General features: G+C 44.7%; 1 protein-coding gene across 1 annotated transcript; it reads left to right on the plus strand.

The window, feature by feature from the left end:
• Window positions 1–529: 529 nt before the first annotated feature.
• nwd1 (NACHT and WD repeat domain containing 1) lies at window positions 530–20,553 on the plus strand. The gene is made up of 20 exons (XM_065008964.1): window positions 530–843; window positions 5,283–5,368; window positions 5,511–5,627; window positions 6,044–6,392; window positions 6,651–7,995; window positions 8,436–8,639; window positions 8,859–9,018; window positions 9,909–10,026; window positions 10,190–10,359; window positions 10,708–10,900; window positions 11,092–11,214; window positions 11,357–11,562; window positions 11,733–11,996; window positions 12,123–12,240; window positions 13,813–13,961; window positions 14,507–14,786; window positions 17,045–17,421; window positions 17,544–17,720; window positions 17,825–17,930; window positions 18,095–20,553. Exons 1-20 carry the CDS (start codon window positions 735–737, stop codon window positions 18,400–18,402), a joined length of 4,959 nt encoding a protein of 1,652 aa, XP_064865036.1. The 5' UTR covers window positions 530–734; the 3' UTR covers window positions 18,403–20,553.
• Window positions 20,554–22,337: the final 1,784 nt, after the last annotated feature.

The raw sequence follows: 22,337 nt of genomic DNA on the forward strand, positions 1-22,337 counted from the left end.
TTTCTGATAATTGATTTGTTTAGTGGCATCAAGCCCGTCGGCTCCTAAAAGTGCTTGGTGAATGCTACAGTCTGATAAGTTGAAACCAATGACTGTATATTAAAACACTCTATTAGTCTGGCCCCTTCTCCCCCATGTCATTAAAGGTGAGCCTCAGCTGTAAGGCAACAGCCAACTCCCTCTTCTCCTTACCCTAAGGGACCTCCAGTCCCAGGAAGGCACCATTCGTAAACAAAGGCCCTGCTCCAATACTTTGAAAGGGCATCCTACCTTCCTCCCCTCAATGCAATCAATGACTGGGTGGGGGAGAGCTATTTCAGAGAAACCTTGGCTTTCACCTACCCGCTAGTGTTACACCGGTGATTACCTCAAGGGAAAGAGGAACGAAGGGTGCAATTTGAAAGTATTTGAACAGGGCCCAAGGTTGTCTTGGAGAGCTTGATCTCCAAGGATATGACAAATAGGATTCAACGGGAGAGGGGGAAAAAAACATTCAGGTGTGTATCTCGCATCTAATTTCACTTTGCAACATGAAGCACAAGGAACAAGGGGCAATCGGATTGGATGCTTAAATAATGATCTAAAAACTGTAACACAAGTACATGCTTACAGTCAGAATAGATACGTCTGCTCACATGCTTCTCTGATGACTTTTGGAAGCTGAGCAATTATTGTGGGTCATTGTGAGATGAGAGGGAGGTTTTAGCCTGGGACAGTGCTAGGTGAGGAGGACCATGGCATCGCCAAGAGGAGCTCTCATGGAGGTTCTCAGAGGCCAGGCAACTGAAGGACTGAAGCTCAGGTCCAACGTGGTCCGAGTCTTTGTCAGCTCCACATTTACAGGTGGGTGTTTTTTCATGATGGCATTGGGCTCTATATTTTCATAATGGTATGGGTTCAGTATTTTCATTGTGACATGGGCTCAGCCTCGCGTTATAACACAAGGCATATACAGTTGCGGCCAAGTATATTGGCACCCTTGAACATAAATAATTTCCTATTTCTTCTAAAATAAGTTGAAATTGAAGAAAACCTTTGGTCCCCACACCTTATTGGATTTTCAACATTGCATAACCAATTTTATTTTTGTAAACTTAAAATAGAAAATGAAGACACATGGCATTGACAAAATGATTGGCACCCTGGAGCCAGTATTTTGTTGCACAGCCTTTGGCCAAGATAACTTCAGACAAACTCTTCTTGTAGCCATCAATGAGCTTGCTGCACCGTTCCACTGATTCTTCCATATTTGAGGGGTACCCTCCACCAACTGCTGTGTTCAGCTCTTGCTATAATTTATGGATGTGATTCAGATCTGGCCACACCAGAACAGTCCAGCATCTCTCTTTGAACCATTTTTGATGTGTGCACCCTGGAGATGGTTCATTATGAAACACGGGACTGCTCTGGAGTGACCATCGAAGAGTCCGGATGATGATGATTATTATTATTTTATTTTTTTGACCTTTTATTTATACAGGTTTTTCCCTCATTGAGATAACATCTATTTTTCAAGAGAGACCTGGTCCAATAGCAGCAGGGGGAACAAAGCATACACTGTCACAACATGAAACAAAACTATAGACACACATACAGTACAACAATTACATGTTACATTAAAAAAAACACAAATGTCTCGACTAAAAAACTGTTGTCCTAAAGACAATTACACTCTTCTATGATATTTACATATAAACTCCACCAACAAGACTAGATAATCATCTGTTTTAATGTTCAGGAGAGAGTGCCAGGACCTGAGTAACTAAAACAATTTCTACCAAAACCTGTTCTAATTCTTGGTACTGATAAAAGCAAATGAGAATGGGACCGTAATTTATATTTATTTACCGACCTGATTAAAAAGAACAGAGAAAATAGTATCTTACCCAATATGACCTTATAAATCAGTGTATACCAGTGTTTAAGCCTACGCAAGGTCCAAGACGACGAGCCAACATCGCTGTAGAGATCACAATGATGTGTAAGATGTTTTTGATTTGTAATGAACCTGAGGACCGCATGATATACTGAATCAAGTGCTCTCAGGGTGGTGGTTGAGGCCTGCAGATATATACAGTGGGGCAAAAAAGTATTTAGTCAGCCACCAATTGTGCAAGTTCTCCCACTTAAAAGGATGAGAGAGGCCTGTAATTTTCATCATAGGTACACTTCAACTATGACAGACAAAATGAGAAAGGAAAAAAATCCAGAAAATCACATTGTAGGATTTTCTATGAATTTATTTGCAAATTATGGTGGAAAATAAGTATTTGGTCAATAACAAAAGTTTATCTCAATACTTTGTTATATACCCTTTGTTGGCAATGACAGAGGTCAAACGTCTTCTGTAAGTCTTCACAAGGTTTTCACACACTGTTGCTGATATTCTGGCCCATTCCTCCATGCAGATCTCCTCTAGAGCAGTGATGTTTTGGGGCTGTTGCTGGGTAACACAGACTTTCAACTCCCTCCAAAGATGTTCTATGGGGTTGAGATCTGGAGACTGGCTAGGCCACTCCAGGACCTTGAAATGCTTTTTACGAAGCCACTCCTTCGTTGCCCGGGCGGTGTGTTTGGGATCATTGTCATGCTGAAAGACCCAGACACGTTTCATCTTCAATGCCCTTGCTGATGGAAGGAGGTTTTCACTCAAAATCTCATGATACATGGCCCCATTCATTCTTTCCTTTACACGGATCAGTCGTCCTGGTCCCTTCACAGAAAAACAGCCCCAAAGCATGATGTTTCCACCCCCATGCTTCACAGTAGGTATGGTGTTCTTTGGATGCAACTCAGCATTCTTTGTCCTCCAAACACGACGAGTTGAGTTTTTACTAAAAAGTTATATTTTGGTTTCATCTGACCATATGACATTCTCCCAATCTTCTTCTGGATCATCCAAATGATCTCTAGCAAACTTCAGACGGGCCTGGACATGTACTGGATTAAGCAGGGGGACACGTCTGGCACTGCAGGATTTGAGTCCCTGGCGGTGTAGTGTGTTACTGATGGTAGGCTTTGTTACTTTGGTCCCAGCTCTCTGCAGGTCATTCACTAGGTCCCCCTGTGTGGTTCTGTGATTTTTGCTTACCGTTCTTGTGATCATTTTGACCCCATGGGGTGAGATCTTGTGTGGAGCCCCAGATCGAGGGAGATTTATCAGTGGTCTTGTATGTCTTCCATTTCCTAATAATTGCTCCCACAGTTGATTTCTTCAAACCAAGCTGCTTACCTATTGCAGATTCAGTCTTCCCAGCCTGGTGCAGGTCTACAGTTTTGTTTCTGGTGTCCTTTGACAGCTCTTTGGTCTTGGCCATAGTGGAGTTTGGAGTGTGACTGTTTGAGGTTGTGGACAGGTGTCTTTTATACCGATAACAAGTTCAAACAGGTGCCATTAATACAGGTAATGAGTGGAGGACAGAGGAGCCTCTTAAAGAAGAAGTTACAGGTCTGTGAGAGCCAGAAATCTTGCTTGTTTGTAGGTGACCAAATACTTATTTTCCACCATAACTTGCAAATAAATTCATTAAAAATCCTACAATGTGATTTTCTAGATTTTTTTCTCCTCATTTTGTCTGTCATAGTTGAAGTGTACCTATGATGAAAATTACAGGCCTCTCTCATCTTTTTAAGTGGGAGAAAATCCACCATTACACATTGTGTACGATTTGTTAGGGAATTTATAAACCAATCTAGACCATGACCAGTAATTCCACAACATTTTAACCTTTGCACTAACACAGCATGGTCCACAGTGTCAAATGCCTTCGACAAATTAATAAAGACACACAGTGTAACTTCTTGTCAAGAGCACAGTGGATGTCATTTAAAACCTTCAATGTTGCTGAATCAGTGCTGTGGCCAGATCTAAGCCTGATTGCATTCCATTTAAGATGTTATTTTCTTGGAGGTAGGCCTTCAGCTTCCTACTAAAGACAACAATACCTTAGACAGTGCAGACAATTTTTATATGGGTCGATAGTTGTCAAGTAGCGAAGGATCTCCACCTTTCAGGAGAGGCAGTACAAATGCCGATTTCCATAACTTGGGGATTTCCTTAACATCAAGCTTAAGGTTAACAATACATGCTAAGGGGGAGCAATGATGCCTGCAGCTAGGTGTAGGAAACTGGGGTCTAGATCATCAGGGCCAGGGTATTTTTTTTCTATCAATTTATTTCAGGGCTTTACACACTTCTGAAACGGAGAAGGATGAAAAGGGAACCTGGCGATGGAGAGCACAGGGGTGTCAGGTAAATTCATAGGGGGCTCAATTATACCTTGACCTTCTCAAATAAACTGCCTGCATCTAGAAAATGCTGTCAGAGTGGAGGTTCTCTCAGTTACAATCTGTGTGTCTTCCAACAATTGTTTTGCAAGCTTGTGTATCTTTTTTGCACTCCAAACCATTCACTACTTGCCAACATTTGGATGGATTATTTAAATTACCTGAAGTAGATTTCAGGTAGTGGTCTGCTTTCAATTTACCAATCATAGCCACACCCATATTTCGAAGACGTATCGCATCCATAAGTTATGGTGAGAGCTGAAAACAGCAGTTGGAGGGTATCCCTCAAACATTGAAGAATTAAAATAACTTTGCTGCTGAAAGTGGGGAAATATGCCAGTAGAATGGTGCAGCAAGCTCATTGGTTGGCAGTTATCTAGGCCAAAGGCTGTGCAACCAAATACAAGCTCCGGAGTGCCAATAACTTTGTCCATGCATTTGTCTTTATTCTCTAAATTAAAACTTAAGTTTACAAAAATACAATTCATTCTGCAATGTTGAAAATCCAATAAGATGTGGAGACAGTTTTTTTCAATTGCAATGTATTTTAAAATAAATAGTGAATTATTTAAGAAAAGTGCAAGGGTGCCAATATATTTGGCTGCAACTGAATTTATCAGAGATGTGATTATTCCTTATTTAGCAGATGCTTACATCATCACTACAACGGCCAAGCCATTGTATCTGTTTTGAGAGAATCATATCCCGAATTTGCAGGGGCGCAACTTTGGTTTTAGAAGTTGGGAGGACATAACAACCTTAGCCGACTGCTCAGAGGTGTCCGCATGGTCCTGAAGCCCACCGTTGCCTCGTTTTGTATCACATTCCAAGTAAACTGGGGGGGGGGGGGGGAATGCAATTTCAGAATGTGGGGTCCTGTCCCCAGTGAAAGTTGCGCCCCTGCTAATTTGTAATCTTTCGGTGAATAGCCTTGTTTAGTTTTGGGTAACACTGAAAACCTAGTGTGTTTTCTGACCTGATGTGACCATTGGCAGATATGAGCAGTGAAAGGAATGCCTTATTGGACAAAACCTATCCTGAACTTCAAGCGTTTTGTCAGAGTCTGGGCTTAGTGTTTGAGGTGAGTAGCAGTACATTACGGGCCGCCATCAGACACACGTCAATTAATTCTAATTTCATATGAATTCGGAGATCATTATTCGGAGAAGTGTGATGTTAGTGTTGTTGGAGGAACTTCTGTATTTAGTTCTTTATCCCTGAAGGTTGTGGATATGAGATGGGGTCTCCAGGATGCAATTGCTGTGGACCACATGACCACAGAACTGTGTCTTCAGGAAATCGAGGCTTGCAAGAAAGTATCCGTAGGACCAAGTTTCATTGTAAGTGTTGTTCAATACTGTTCCTCTACCACAGAGGTCCAACTCTGAACCTGGAGAGCTACAGGCTTTTCTTCTAACCCATGACATGAAATAACTGTGGCCCAGACTGAAGACGGATCATTTGATACCTGTATCCCAACGTTTGTTCCACGTTGGTTCAATGTAATTCCATTGAAATGATGCGCAAACAATGTTGATTCAACCAGTGTACCCAGTGGGATGTAAGTGCTGTCTACTGTGCTGGATCAAAAACCTGCACACCTACTAGCTCGCCAGGACAGGAGTTGGAGAACCCTGCACAAATGTTAATTAGCTCTTCTTTTCCTTGAATTCAATGGTTCTTGAAATATATAATTCCAGCAGGGTGTAATGTGTTTTAATTTAATTTGATTCGATATGTCTCCCTTGTTCTCAAGGCTCTGCTGGGGAACCGGTATGGCCACCGCCCTATCCCCCGTGTCCTCCCAGGAAAACAATTTGAGGTGCTGCTGTCCAAGCTACCACAGGACCAGGTGGGGCTTCTCCACCAATGGTTCAGGAAAGACAACAATGCTGTTCCGCCTGTCTACGTTCTTCAGCCAATCACAACTCTGTTGCCCCACTACAATGACCTTCAGCCTGAGAGAAGGCCGCTGCAGGATGACAGTGTCATTTCCTGGCGCTACACAGAGGCTCGATTATTGCAGCTCCTACGCACTGCGGCTGTGCAGGCTGAAAAAGACGGGGATATAACTGTTGAACAAAAACACCAGTTCTTCAAATCTGGTCAGAGCTTGCCAATGTCTTAGACCAGTCATGTTAGAATAGGAGCAAGCTAAAAACCTATTATGTTCTGCCTTGTGATGTGTAGACAAGTGTTGCTAGATTCAGTCTTGGTGGCTTTCTAGTTACATTTCCACTTAAACTACTATTTATTCGCAATGACTTGGTAGCTTATTTGCTCATTAGCTGTAACTTATTGTAGAAAATCCACATTTTGTAGAACCAATCAACCCATTTTCTGGTGTTCTTCCTCCTCCATAGTGGCGGAGCATGAGATAGAGGAGGGTCTGCGAATTCCAGATGGGGACGAGAGCGAGCCCTCCGCCATCCTCTTCGTGCGGGAGCTACCTCACTTGCGTAAGAAGGACGGCCCGAAGCGGCTGGCCCAGTACATGGATGTGACGGCTGATGGCCTGCTGGATACCGAGGCTCAGGAACTCCTCTCCGGCCTCAAGTCGCATCTCTTCGCTGCCTCGCCGGGCATGCTCAACCTGCACAGTGTGGAGTTGTGCAAGGGAGCCATTGAGCCCAGCTGCAAGGAGCATGCCCAGTACCTGGAGAGCCTCTGCGAGCAGCTCGTGTCCCAGACGAAGGCCCGCATTGCCAGGAGGGTTGGTGCTGGTTCGTCAGTGGAGGCCGGTGAAGTGAGGACGAATGGGGCAAGAGGAGGAGATGCAAGTCAGAGGAAGGGGGAAGAGGACAGAGGTTGGCTGCTCCAGGAGCTTAGTCACCACATGGCTTTGAGTGCCGGGAAGTGTTCAGGCGTATTTCGCGGCAGGGAGGGGCTCCTTGGGAAGATCTGCCTGGCCATGTGGGAGCACACCAACACCCGCCACACGCCCCTGGTGGTGCATGGGCCACCAGGTGTGGGCAAGACAACGCTGCTCTGCAAGCTGGCACAGGAGATGCGTGGCCTCCTGGACCCTAGGGCTGTGGTGGTGCTCAGGTTGCTGGGGACGTCGGCAGAGAGCTCCGACCTGGGCCGTGTCCTCCAGAGTGTCTGTTTCCAGATCTGCTCTGTGTTCAGTTTGTCACCTCCCACCCCAATAACAGCACACACGAGTGAGGACCTGGTGAGGTTTTTCCATGGCCTTCTAGCTGAGGTGTCGGAGCGAGGAGACACACTTCTTCTGATACTAGACTCCTTGGACCAATTGTCCTCAGCCACCCAGGGCCAGAAACTCCACTGGCTACCCAAAGACATCCCCCCCAATGTCCATTTGGTGGTGTCCACCGCAGATACAGGCTCTCCAGTTTTGGCTAACCTTCGGAGAACAGTCGAGGTGCCGGGAAATTTCTTTGAAGTAGAACCCCTATCATGTGACCAGGGTAGAGAGATCATGAATGCCTACATGAGGGAAGCGCAACGAAGCCTGACTCCAGAACAGTGTGAAGTGGTACTGTGTAGCTTTCAGCTGAGTGGAAATCCTCTGCATCTGAAGCTACTGCTGGACATGGCCAGGCGATGGGCGTCCTATACACCCGTGACTGACCTGGCCCTGAGCAGTAGTGCACAGGAAGTGATGTCACAGCTATTCCAGGCCCTTGAGGAGAGGCATGGGAAGCAACTGGTTGGCGCAGCTTTGGGATATATCGTTTCTGCTAGGTGAGGTGTTCGTGTACACACACAGATACACAGTCCACAGGAGGCTTGTGAGGGGAGGACGGCTCATAATAGCTGGAATTGAATGATATCAAACACGTGTTTGATTCCATTTATTTCCATTCTAGACATTATTATGAGCACATCCTCCACAATTAAGGTGCCACCAGCCACCTGTGACGCACATACACACGCCCACACACATCTGGTGCATTAACCGACAACACAACATTGATATTTCAATCAATAGACCACTGGAATATCAAGCCAGAGTCATACTTTAACCTACAGACAATCCACATGACAAATTCCCAGATCAAAAGCTGCCGTATCCCCCACTCCCCCCCCCCCTTATCATACATTTGGGTTAGAAACGGAAAAATCCATCCTTCTATTTATAATGATTTCTTTTCCAAATGATTATTACTCATTCTGTTCTCCAGGGGTAGTCTATCAGAGGCAGAGCTGCGTGATATCTTGTCCCTTGATGACAATGTCCTGGCTGAAGTCTACCAGTACTGGCTTCCCCCCAACCACTCCCTCATCCGCCTCCCCCCTCTACTGTGGGTGCGCCTCAGGCACGACTTGGGAGAACTCCTCGTGGAGGGACAGGCCAATGGCGTCACGGTGCTCGACTTCCACCACAAGTAAAGATCCACTCTATATATCTCAGCCAAATAGGTTTAGGGGCTGGGGTTCCAAACCCAGATTAAGCCAATTGTTTTTGCTAAAAATCTATTTTAATAATGTAGATTTCCCATTGAGCATGCTTCCAGTCCAGTGGTAGACAATACTTCTTGTATTTATCTGCTTATGGCAGAACTTCCAATCCTGTACTTTGTCTGTGCAATTTAATATGGTAATAGGCTGTTGACTGAAACTGTGCGAGAGAGGTACCAGAGATCAGAGCAGCAGGCTGACAGACACAGGGTCCTTGCTGAGTACTTCTTGGGTAGCTGGAGCCAAGGCCGATTCAAAGCTGTCCTCCTACCCCCACTGACGACCACATTGGACGCTGACCGCAAGGTAACAGAATGATGAGATTTCAGTTCAGTTTCCTATGATGACATAGAATGGCACCTCAAAGAACCCTTAGATGTGTTTTCAATAATAATCGGTGTACTCCTCTAGTCATTATAGTGTAAAATACAAGGGTCAACATAGATAGTCCTTGTAGCCATTTTGTTAGCTATTTAGCAGCTTTATTGCTTGGGGGATAGAAGCTGTTCGGGAGCCTGTTGGTGCCAGACTTGATGCACCGGTACCGCTTGCCTTGCAAAAGCAGAGAGAACAGCTTGAGTGGCTGGAATCATTAACAATTTTCCTGGCCTTCTTTTTACACCGCCTGATGTAGAGGTCCAGGATGGCAGGGAGCTCGGCCCCAGTGATGTACTGAGCTGTCCGCACCGCCCTCTGTAGCGCCACGCAAACAAGGCCTTAGCACCTCAAAAGAGTGACGGCCATGATTTGCAAACCAAGTGCAAACGGATTTTAGCGGTTGAATCACGCGAACATGTCTGCAGTCAGACAGACGTCCACCAGGGTGGTCAACTAAAACAGACTTCCACGAACAAACGGCAGATGAATAGTAGATCAACGTTCTGTGCGGTGTGTGTGTGTGTGTGTGTGGTCCATTTGAGCTGGATAAAGGTCTCTGACCCTCAGGGCCTTTTTTTAGAGGGAGCACAATACACAAAAAATATCACAGTAAATAAGAACTGAAACTAAGGAAGACCAATTGATAGAGATGCACAAGAGGACATGTTTTTCATTTAATGAAATGGACGGTTGCTTTTGATACTACCATGAAGCTAACCGGACGTGTTTCCATAGTGACAATGTTTCCGCGGGTTAGTTGTGTCGTGTTGAATCATTAACGTACACCTGTCTACTCTCTCCCCTGGCATGTTGCCAAGGTGCCCCCTCAGCCTCTGTGGTTCGCTGAAGGAGTGGCAAATGTCAAAAAGCTGCAGGAGCTGCCCTACCACCTCCTCCACGCAGGCCTCTGGGAGGAGCTGCGCCAGGAGGTCATAGGTAAGGCCACAGTGCAAAAGTCAATGGTGGGAAGAGCCAATACTGGCAGACAGGCTTGGCTGATTTGAATTCTCTTATTGTTGATGTCAGGAAGTTGTCTTACTGTGTATGATGATGTCATATTACGAAGTCTACCTTTAAGCTGCGACTCTTTGCCCCACAGGCAGTAGTGAGTGGCTGTACTGTAAGACTCTGACCTGTGGCGTGGCCAGTGTCATTGAGGACCTGACCCTCTGCACCAAGCTCATGGACTGCCCCGAGACTCAACTGATTCGAGACACTTTCATTCTCCTCAAGCCCACCCTGGACTTTCTAGATGGACAGATGGGTCAGATGGGTCAGGGGGGGTGGTATCGTAGTCGAGTGTTACATGTTCAATTAATGCACGTTCTGTTGGGTTTAAATCTGCTGTTGGGTTTAAAGTAGCTGGATCACTATTTCACATATTTACGAGCGATGCAACAACAACAACCAAAAATTAATAGATCAAAAAAGAATGAGTACCAACTGTAGGGTAGGTTATTGATGACTCTCGTCCCTCTGGCTTGGAACCAGAAACATTGACATTATACTTGGATGGGTGGGTGGTTGGGTGACACTGTATCAGGAGAGCCTTCTCTTCACACTGTCTCACCAACTATCTCACTCTCTTCTAATACTATGTTTCCTCTCCAAAGACACCCCCTCTTCTACACAGAGGTCTTGGCCAGGCTCCACTCCTTCGCTGAGATGTACCCTTCACTGATAGGACGACTCTGCTGCCAGTGTCACGACTGGCTCTCGTGCTGTCCCGACCCCATCCTTGTCCCCAAGTGCACCTTCCTCCAGCCTCCAGGGGGAGCGCTAAAGACGACGCTTGCTGGTTTCCAGAAAGGTTTGTACACATAGTGTAGGATTCGCCTGTTCATTGCAATTGAGCCCAGGAGTAGGATGAAGTAGCCAGCAGATGCTGATCTAATGTCAGTCTGTATTTCACATCTCCAATGGTTAAAGTTAGGATATGGCATGGGTAAGCTGATCTTACATCTGTGCTTAAGGACAGCTTCTTGTCTTGTCTGTCTGAAGGGGTCACAGCTCTGGATATTTGCCCAGAGAGAGGGATCCTGCTGGCAGGCTCAGAGGACGGGAAGGTGATTGCCTGGGACCTCAATGATCTAGAGGTCATCCAAACCTTAGTGGGACACACAGGTGAGGGCGGGGGTGTGTGTGTGTGTGCGTGTATTTCTAAGGAAGGTATTTGAGTTTGTAATTAATCACTGTCAAGCGTATCCACATTCTGCTTATTCTTGCAAATTATTTATCTGTGTGTCTACTTATTTATGCTCTTCAGCTAAGGTGCTATCAGTGAGAGTGATTGACAGCGGCGCTCACTGTCTCTCATTGGCTGCTGACGGGAGTCTGAGGAAGTGGAGCCTGTTGAGTGGCAGGCAGCTGTACTGTACCCAGGAGGCGGTGTCCATTAACTCCTTACCTTCCACCACACATATCCATGTGTCTGAGGAGAGGGCGCTTGTCTTCACTCACTCCGGAGGCCAGGTATGACATACATGTGAAGGGGTTAATTGTCTTCTATCAAATACATTTTCTTTGAGGAGTTTTCCTTCAAATGCACCTTTTCAATCATTCTGTTAACCAACCTTTTTTATATTTACAGTATGTACTCCCCAAAAATATTATAATCTGTAACACTTCTGCTTTACCTGCAGGTGAAAGTATGGCATCTTAACACAACAGAACTACTCTTCCAAGTCAAAGATACCGGTGTCTCCATTATTCTTGGATTTTTGAATGGAATGGTCGTCTCCCTCTCAGACGGAGGACTTGTCACATTTTCCCACCCATCCGCCGAGGACAAGACAGCGCAGATACATTTGGAAAAATCTTCACATAGTTTGACGCTGACGGCAACCCTTACACTGCAAAGAAATGGCCGACTACTTATAGCATCCAAGGAGGGCTTCCTCTATCAGGTACAGATTGTCGAAACATGTCCTGGAGGAGGATGATTCAATTTCCTATTAGATAGACTGTATTTCTGATTTTAATGGCATAATTGGTTTCTCATCGCATTCTGTTCGACCATCTGTCATTTGTAGGTTTCCAGCACGGTACAGGGCAGACAGTCACAGTGGACTCTGAGACAGACAGTCACAGAGCTTCCAGTCTGTGCAACCTTCCTCTCCGCCTCAGATGACGAAAGGATACTTTTGGCAGGTAGCAGTACTACAGTACAGGAGGACCTTAGGAGGAACCCCATGAATGGCATTGACACTATGTAGCCTACCTCTGTGTCTCTATGGTTCAGGGTAGTTGGAGTAGAGTTTCATTCCCATATGGGCCACATACAGTGCATTCGGTAAGTATTCAGAACCCTTTACTTATTCCACATTTTGATACAATACAGCCTTATTCTAAAATTGATTAAAATAGTTTTTTTCCCTCATCGATCTACACACAATACACCATAATGACAAAACAAAAACAGTTTTTTGTAAATGTTTGTAAATGTGTGGCTGTGTGCTTAGGGTCGTTGTCCTGTTGGAAGGTGAACCTCCGCCCCGGTCTGAGATCCTAAACACTCTGGAGCAGGTTTCCATCGAGGATCTCTCTGTACTTTGCTCCATTCATCTTTCCCTTGATCGTGACTAGTCTCCCAGTCCCTGCTGCTGAAAAACATCCCCACAACATGATGCTGCCACCACCATGCTTCACCGTAGGGATGATGCCAGGTTTCCTCCAGACATGACACTGGGTATTCAGGCCGAAGAGTTCAATCTTGGTTTCATCAGACCAGAGAATATTGTTTCTCATGGTCAGTGTCCTTTAGGTGCTTTTTGGCAAATGTGCCTTTTACTGAGGAGTGGCTTCTGTCTGGCCACTCTACCATAAAGGCCTGATTGGTGGAGTGTTGCAGAGATGGTTGTCCATCTGAAAGTTTCTCCCATTTCCACAGAGGAACTCAGGAGCTCTTTCAGATTGATCATCAGGTTCTTGGTCATCTCATCTCAAGGCCCTTCTCCCCTGATTGCTCAGTTTGGCTGGGCAGACAGCTCTAGGAAGAGTCTTGGTGGTTCCAAGCTTCTTCCAATTAAGAATGATGGAGGTCGCTGTGTTCTTGGGGACCCTTCAAAGCTGCAGACATGTTTGGGTACCCTTCCCAAGACCTGCGCCTTGACACAATCCTGTCTCGGAGCTCTACGGACAATTCCTTCGACCTCATGGCTTGGTTTTTGCTCTGACATGCACTGTCAGCTGTGGGATCTTATATAGACAGGTGTGTGCTTTTCCAAGTCATGTCCAATTAATTTAATTTACCACAGGTGGACTCCAATCAAGTTGTAGAAACGTCTCAAGGATGATCAATGGAAACAGGATGCACTTGAGCTCAATTTCGAGTCTCATAGCAAAGGGTCTGAATACTTATGTAAATAAGGTATTTCTGGTTTTTTATAAATCAGCAAAAATGTCTAAAACCCGTTTTCGCTTTGTCATTATGGGGTGTTGTGTGTAGATTGATGAGGAAAAAAACATATTTAATCCATTTTAGAATAAGGCTGTAACATAACAAAATGTGGAAAAAGTCCATTGGTTTGAATACTCTCCGAGTGCACTGTATAGCCTGGTCCTAGATCAGTTCATGTTGTCTTGCTGACTTCTTGACTATAGGAATTAGCAAGACCACACAAACAGATCTGGGACCAGGCTAGGCCACATATACTGAATGTGCTAACTGGAAAAGTGTCTGGCAAATGACTATTATATACAGTAATATTCATATCATTACAGGCTGTGAGAGGACACTGGTCCTTTTCCATAGAGAGTCAGACTGTGTCCAGAGCTTCCTGGATCTGCACCACGAGGACACGGTGTTGTGTGCCTGTGTGTCAAGCGACAGCAGAGTGGTCGTCTCGGGCTCTGAGGACCAGACTATACGGGTCAGTATTGGTTAATTGGTACCCAAGAAAATGATGCACTTGTATACAACTTGTTTCTAGACTGTACTGTAGTTATTGATTATTACTGATAATAGATGGCATTGATATAGATGGCAATATAGAGGATATAGATGTCAAGTCACATACTGGGCTTATTCAAAGAAGTCACTTGTTCCCAATGACGAACTTTGATCCAAATGTCTTATCTTGATCCCAGATCTGTTTGTGTGTTTTGCCAACTGCCATTGTCATTGGTATAGCTACAACTTTGATGAAACATCCCTAGATAATGTGGCCTTGTGATATCCTACGTTTCTAAATTGTGCCCCAAATATACACTGAGTGTATACACAGTTGTGTGAAGTTGGCTGGATGTCTTTGGGTGGTGGATCATTCGTGATACACACGGGAAACTGTTGAACATGAAAAACACAGTAGCGTTGCAGTTCTTGACACGAACCGGTGCTCCCGGCACCTACTAGTTGGCAAGACAGCACAAACAGATCTGGGACCAGGCTAACATTGATCCGCTCTGCTTTTTACAGGTGTGGTCTATGACCACAGGAAACCTCCTTGACTGTTTCCTTGGCATGGATGCCCCTGTCACCACTCTGGCTCTGTATGAGGGCACTGTCGTCTCCGCCTCCTCCTCAGCCTACTACCTGAAGCTGTGGCATCTGCCCTCACCCAACAACCCTCAGCAGAGACCCAATTGCTGCATTCCAGCCGGGTGCCCTCAGGTTGCCCTCACTAAAGATGGTGACACGGTGTACTATGTTAGAAACGTAGGCCAGAAAGAAGTGATTACATGGAATTGTCACACAGGTAAAAATACATATGTGCACCTTATGTTTGGGTGAAAAATATGACCTACTTGAAAATTGTCAAGCAAAAGTTCATAGGGATATGCAGTGGGGAGAACAATTATTTGATACACTGACGATTTTTGTAGGTTTTCCAACTTACAAAGCATGTAGAGGTCTGTAATTTTTTATCATAGATAATTTTATTGCATGACATAAGTATTTGATACATCAGAAAAGCAGAACTTAATATTTGGTACAGAAACCTTTGTTTGCAATTACAGAGATCATACGTTTCCTGTAGTTCTTGACCAGGTTTGCACACACTGCAGCAGTGATTTTGGCCCACTCCTCGATACAGACCTTCTCCAGATCCTTCAGGTTTCGGGGCTGTCGCTGGGCAATACGGACTTTCAGCTCCCTCCAAAGATTTTGTATTGGGTTCAGGTCTGGAGACTGGCTAGGCCACTCCAGGACCTTGAGATGCTTCTTACGGAGCCACTCCTTAGTTGCCCTGGCCGTGTGTTTTGAGTCGTTGTCATGCTGGAAGACCCAGGCACGACCCATCTTCAAGGCTCTTACTGAGGGAAGGAGGTTGTTGGCCAAGATCTCGCGATACATGGCCCCATCCATCCTCCTCTCAATACGGTGCAGTCGTCCTGTCCCCTTTGCAGAAAAGCATCCCCAAAGAACGATGGTTCCAACTCCATGCTTCACGGTTGGGATAGTGTTCTGGGGTTGTACTCATCCTTCTTCTTCCTCCAAACACGGCGAGTGGAGTTTAGACCAAAAAGCTCTATTTTTGTCTCATCAGACCACATGACCTTCTCCCATTCCTCCTCTGGATCATCCAGATGGTCATTGGCAAACTTCAGACGGACCTGGACATGAGCTGGCTTGAGCAGGGGGACCTTGCGTGCGTTGCAGGATTTTAATCCATGACGGCGTAATGTGTTACTAATGGTTTTCTTTGAGACTGTGGTCCCAGCTCTGTTCAGGTCATTGACCAGGTCCTGCCGTGTAGTTCTGGGATGATCCCTCACCTTCCTTATGACCATTGATGCCCCAAGAGGTGAGATCTTGCATGGAGCCCCAGACCGAGGGTGATTGACCGTCATCTTGAACTTCCATTTTCTAATAATTGCGCAAACAGTTGTTGCCTTCTCACCAAGCTGCTTGCCTATTGTCCTGTAGCCCATCCCATCCTTGTGCAGGTCTACAATTTTATCCCTGATGTCCTTACACAGCTCTCTGGTCTTGGCCATTGTGGAGAGGTTGGAGTCTGTTTGATTGAGTGTGTGGACAGATGTCTTTTATACAAGTAACGAGTTCAAACAGGTGCAGTTAATACAGGTAATGAGTGGAGAACAAGAGGGCTTCTTAAAGTAAAACTAACAGGTCTGTGAGAGCTGGAATTCTTACTGGTTGGTAAGTGATCAAATATTTATGTCATGCAATAAAATGCAAATGAATTACTTAAAAATCATACAATGTGATTTTTTGGGATTTTTGTTTTAGATTCCGTCTCTCACAGTTGAAGTGTACCTATGATAGGCTTCCCGGGTGGCGCAGTGGTTAAGGGCACTGCACTGCAGCGCCAGCTGTGCCACCAGAGACTCTATCGTAACCGGCCGCGACCGGGAGGTCCGTGGGGCGACGCACAATTGGCCTAGCGTCGTCCGGTTTAGGGAGGGTTTGGCCGGTAGGGATATCCTTGTCTCATCGCGCACCAGCGACTCCTGTGGCGGGCCAGGTGCAGTGCACGCTAACCAAGGTTGCCAGGTGCACTTGTGTTTCCTCCGACACATTGGTGCGGCTGGCTTCCGGGTTGGATGCGCGCTGTGTTAAGAAGCAGTGCGGTTGGGTTGTGTATCGGAGGACGCATGACTTTCAACCTTCGTCTCTCCCGAGCCCGTACGAGAGTTGTAGCGATGAGAAAAGATAGTAGCTACTAACAATTGGATACCACGAAATTGGGGAGAAAAAGGGGTAAAAAAAGAAAAGAAAGCAAGAAGTGTACCTATGATAAAAATTACAGACGTCTACATGCTTTGTAGAAACACTGCCGATTTTGCAGGTTATCAAATACTTGTTCTCCCCACTGTATTTATCATAGAGAAAGAATACGAAATAATGTTACAAATGTGAGTGTATAATGTGAACCTAGAGGGGCTAACGGACATGTCTCATTGTATGTTTTCAATATCCACATGCAACACACATTGCTTGTATTTGACAATGGGGGCCTGTTAAAGAGAATCTCTCTCCTGTTTGTCTCAGGCTCTTCCACTGACACCATGGCCGTCTCTGCTGAGGTGTGTTGCCTAGAGCTGGCCCAGAACAAGAAACTCCTCTTCTGTGGCCTCACGACTGGCACGGTCCTCATCTACCCCCTAGCCTTCCCCAAAGAGACCCTGTGCATCCCACCTCCTGAGACCCTGCCCACGGTGCGTTGCATGGCCATTGGCGGCCAGGAGAAGCACATGGCCGTGGCCTACGAGGACTCAGTGTGTCTGTTCGAGATCACGGCCAGGGACAGTTTCCCCAGCGTGGAGGGGCCCTCCGCGAGGTTTGCCCTATCCCTGCTCCACTCGCCCGTCTCCTCCATGGCCCTGCTCCCAGACTGTAGGCTGCTGTACGGAACGGCCTGCGGGGAGGTCTGTAGCATCATTGGCCGACGTTACCCATAATGCTCTGTAGGCCTACAAGATATTTAGTTTTAACTTAGTAAAGATGTTGCTGAAGCTAGCATTGTGTCCTGTCTCCTTATTAATATAAGGTCACCATGTACGACTTCAAGTCCGCCTCAACCGCCACCCTGGATGGCCACCGCAGCAGGGTCAACTGCGTGACGACCAGCAACTGGGGGACGCACGCCCTGGTGGGCTCAGAGGACGCCGTGCAGAGGCTGTGGGGGCTGACCCCCCTGGTGCTGGATCACACCATGGAGTACAAGGTCAGAGGTTAAAGGTCAACGGTCTAGTCAGGGAGAATCTATTTTTCAGACACACCTCAGATTGACTCATTGACATAAATGTGTTTGTACCTTTTGAAATACAGGGGTTCTTGTTTGAAGGGGTTCTCTGTGCAGCGTTCTCTGAGAGTGACAAGCACGTCTTCACTGGCTCACAGGATAGAACTATTAAAGTCTGGGATGTTGCTAGTGGTATGTGGTCACTACATTTGAGTTTAAAAAAAAATTTTTTTACATGGTTTGTTTACTACTATTAGAAATAAATGTTGCCCGCTACTATTTCAAACCATATATCAAACCCATATTGGTATACACAAATTAACACTGCATATTGTGTATCATTTTTTTTGTCCCAGGGAGTCTGTTATTCGTCCAGTACGTCTACGCTCCTGTCACCAAAATGTTGACCTACAGGAATGGCTTTGTGGCAATCTCTCAGCTGGGCTACGTCATCAAGGAAGGATTCCGCTGTCCGGATGGCGTCTGTCCGGAATACAACCCACTCCGGAACGTCAACGCACACTACAGGGTCACGTCCCGGCAGAAGAGTGCAGACAGCCCTCACAGCGTCATCACAGAGATCCCTGAGTACAATCCCGCTCAGTTTAACTTCATGGCCCTGATGCTCAAGAGCAAACCCTCTCACTCATGCCAACTGTTGTAAGGAAACTGACATAACATAACAGACATAGTGTCAATTGTAGAGATCTAGCGTCATATACGGCTCTAAGGTGTGCTGCTACTGTATACAGTAAGTTGACTTCAGTTTCCCACAATGAATTATATGAAAATAGGGGCTATGTCTGTCAGCTCAATTCACTTGCTTTAAATCAGCTATGCACATTACTTATTATAAAACATTCTGTGAAATGTAGGAATTTGTGTTCGCACATGTTCATCACATGACACGTAGAGATGACAAATATACAAACTGTTACAAAATGCCGTGATTATGTATAAAAGCATCAATATGCAGAACATTTAAGGGCTAGTTGCTGTACAAAGCACACATGTACACTGAGTGTACAAAACATTAGGAACACCTGCTCCTTCCATAACATAGACTGACCAGATTAATCCAGGTGAAAGCTATGATTCCTTATTGATGTCACTTGCTAAATCCACTTGTCATGGAAATTACCACCAGGGACTCAGTCAAACATTAAATTACTCATTCTTTATTATCAGTAAGCTGGAGAGGTTCCAACCAACTTAATGCACAATAGTACACGTTGTTCGGGAGATCTGCCGGGGCAGTCCCATTAGTTATCTTATAGTTGTATTTGCCTGATTTAGCTTATTCATAATTAATTAATCATTAACGTTTGGTTCATGCATGTGACCAACCAATACCTCACAAGGCTTCGACTCGCCGAGCTAAGACCTTGAAACCGAGATACCCCTTTCAGTTCTCAAAGCAATGTTCTGGGCATACTGCCAAATTGCTTATACTGATTGTGAGGATACCTCCCAGGCGCGATTAATCCGTCAAATTGGTTCTTAGAAAAGCACAAACCATAAAATGTTCCTTCACACACTTAAATCAGTGTAGATGAAGGGGAGGAGAGAGGTTATATAAGGATTTTTAAGCCTTGAGACAATTGAGACATGGATTGTGTATGTATGCCATTGAGGGTGAATGGGCAAAACAAAAGATTGTCTTGCCTTTGAACGGGGTATGGAAGTAGGTACCAAGCTCACTTGTGTGAGGGGGTCAAGAACTGCAACGTTTCCTGTGTGCATCGAGAATGGTCCACCACCCAAAGGACATCCAGCCAACTTGACACAACTGTGGGAAGCATTGGAGTCAACATGGGCCATTCCCTGTGGAATGCTTTCGACACCTTGTAGAGTCCATGCCTCGACAAATTGAGGCTGTTCTGAGGCAAAAGGGGGTGTGTCTCAATATTAGGAAGGTGTTCCTAATGTTTTTTACACTCTGTGTAGAAAGGTTCATATTTTGTAGAATGCTAAAATAAAATATTCTGACATTTCCTGTTGTTGGAAATCATATATTAAATAGTTAATGTCTTTGGCTTCAGGCGCTCTCTTGAACAATCTTTTGACATTAAAGTACAGAGATTCACAGTGCGTACAGACTACTTCTGTTCAAAGTTGTTGCTAAACAACTCCAATGGACCAAGAGGAGGGCCCTCTCATTTATTATTGAAGTCCCAGGAAGCAGGGCACCAAACATTGCTGTCTAGTCTTTCTCTAGTGAAGGAAGGCTCTCTTCCACCATCTTGTTTTCCCCTCTGTTGGACCTTCTTTATACACGGCTTGCAAGAAAAAGACACAAAAACTTGGTACACGATGAGAAATAAGGTTGGGCATTCTACAAACATGCTGTACAATGACTCATATTTTCAAGTCCTTTTGAAAGCACCGTCTTTCTGTTTATTTAGAGAGCATTGGCTTTCTTTTTTTGTATAGACAATTTCCCCCCCAGAATTCATCTTTAACATAACCAACATATTACACAAAAAAACCACACACATGCAAAACACAAATACATATTTAAATGATATGCTTTTTCATGGTCATTATTATTTTAAGTGTCCTTAAAGAAACACAAGACTCGTTCCCATGTCTTTTTAGAGTCTGTGTTATTTTTCTCCAGCCTCTTTGCTAACACGATCTCATGCAACGTTTTAATCAACATGTTCATCCACTCTGTGAACACTAGCTCATTAGAGCTTTTCCAATGTCAAGCATTGTCTTCCTGTTCTCTGTGACTTGTGTAGCTTCCTATGGGTTTCTGCTTGTTCTCAACTGAACTTATATCTTGAAATGTGATTAAATATATTATTGGAGAGCTAATCTAATTGTGTTTTTTTTATGGCCCCTCTGCAGCTGACAATTCACTAAATATCTACATGGTATAATTGTATATTTGTACGTGCCATCTTCTTACTGGTCCTGCATACAGTTGATTCCTAATGACTTGAAAATGACATTTGTTGCCTTAACTGGGGCATAAAGACATCCAGAGCAAGTAAAAACAAATATATTTAATTTGGGACTGCTATTTCACTCGAAAGGGATTTGCACCTGTCTGATCTGCACGGGATCGACTATGTTTAGAATATCCAGCCAAGCAAACTAAACATGTTTTTCCCCAATCGAATTCAAATGTGAACTACTGAGCCATGTCTTACTTCTAAGCAGAGCAGACCCACGGTAGGCAGCCAGCGGTGTACACGCTCGCCCCCTGTCGAACTCCGCTCCATACTCTGGGCCTCATAGCCACACATGGTGTTGAACACTGTGGAAATACCGTGGATATAACATTCGTGAGCATGACTGTTGGGTGTGCAGGATTTTGTTCCGGCCTGGCTCTAAAACCCCTGATTCTGATACAAAGCCAACTCATGAATTATAGTGAATAAACATTTCCAGGTTTAGATTGAGTTGCTTCACTGCAGTTCTGTCATTCTGTTCTATGATAGTAGGTTGTGCTAAATTGCTCTTGGATTCTGCTAATACAGGAAGTATTTCAGCAGTCCGCTGTCCACTGTTCTGTCAGTATGCAGTGCGTAGTGTTGTGGTCTATTTCTTCTCATTTCATTTTCATAGCAAAGGTTGTTCCCAAAGGTCATTTATATACTGTAATTCTTTAGTAATTAGTACATTATTAATGATTCATGTGATGCCCCTCTCCCCATTTATTGATCATGTTATAATATAGTCATATTTTCATTTAGCAGACTCTTTCATCTGAACACACCAATACACAAATACTCTGTATATGAGGCCCATAACGAAATCAAATCCACAATTCTAGTAATTCTATTTATATGGCCAGCACCATGCTCCAACCAACTGAACCAGTGTAATTAACCTGTTTCAGAACAAAGTCAATAACATGTTTCAAGTCCAAATCATCCCGATTGCCTTTTCATCAACTTTTCAGTCCTCTCCGAAACCTGAAAGAACACCAGAAAACATCTCAGTGATCTCTGATACCTACAAGCAAATTTGTTTAATTTTGGTGAAACTTTTATTCTAAAATGGTGGCATGCAGAGAATTCAATTCTGCTTTGGCTTTGCAGAGGATGCAATTCTCAGCAAAATACCGGCTTTCAGGGTCCTAACATTACCTTGTCAGTGAATAGGAAACCAAGCCCTGCAGCTGCAATCTGCAGGAGGATTGCCAGCCAATATCCCTAAAAACTGACAACAGAAATTATATTTCAACCTTGTAGTAGGCTAGGACAGTTGCAAGACATGATGGTATTACTTACTTTCTGCAATCACCATAAAGACAACTACAGTGTTGAGATAATTACAGGTACTACTATTTACCATAATCTATCTATGGCTTTCCAACATACAGAAAGCAATATTGTACGTATGGCTAAGTCACAGTGATATTGTAAACAATGGTAACAAGCAAGGAGCTCAGCTACTGTCTTCAGTAGGCAGCTTCGATTGTGTCATGCCCTGACATTAGAGATCCTTTTTATTCTCTATTTTGGTTAGGTCAGGGTGTGATAAGGGTGGGTAGTCTAGTTTTTTCATTTCTATGTTGGCCTGGTATGGTTCCCAAGCAGCTGTCTATCGTTGTCTCTGATTGGGGATCATATTTAGGCAGCCTTT

This window comes from Oncorhynchus nerka, linkage group LG24, assembly GCF_034236695.1.
Source record: "Oncorhynchus nerka isolate Pitt River linkage group LG24, Oner_Uvic_2.0, whole genome shotgun sequence".
Classification (NCBI taxonomy): Eukaryota; Metazoa; Chordata; class Actinopteri; order Salmoniformes; family Salmonidae; genus Oncorhynchus; species Oncorhynchus nerka.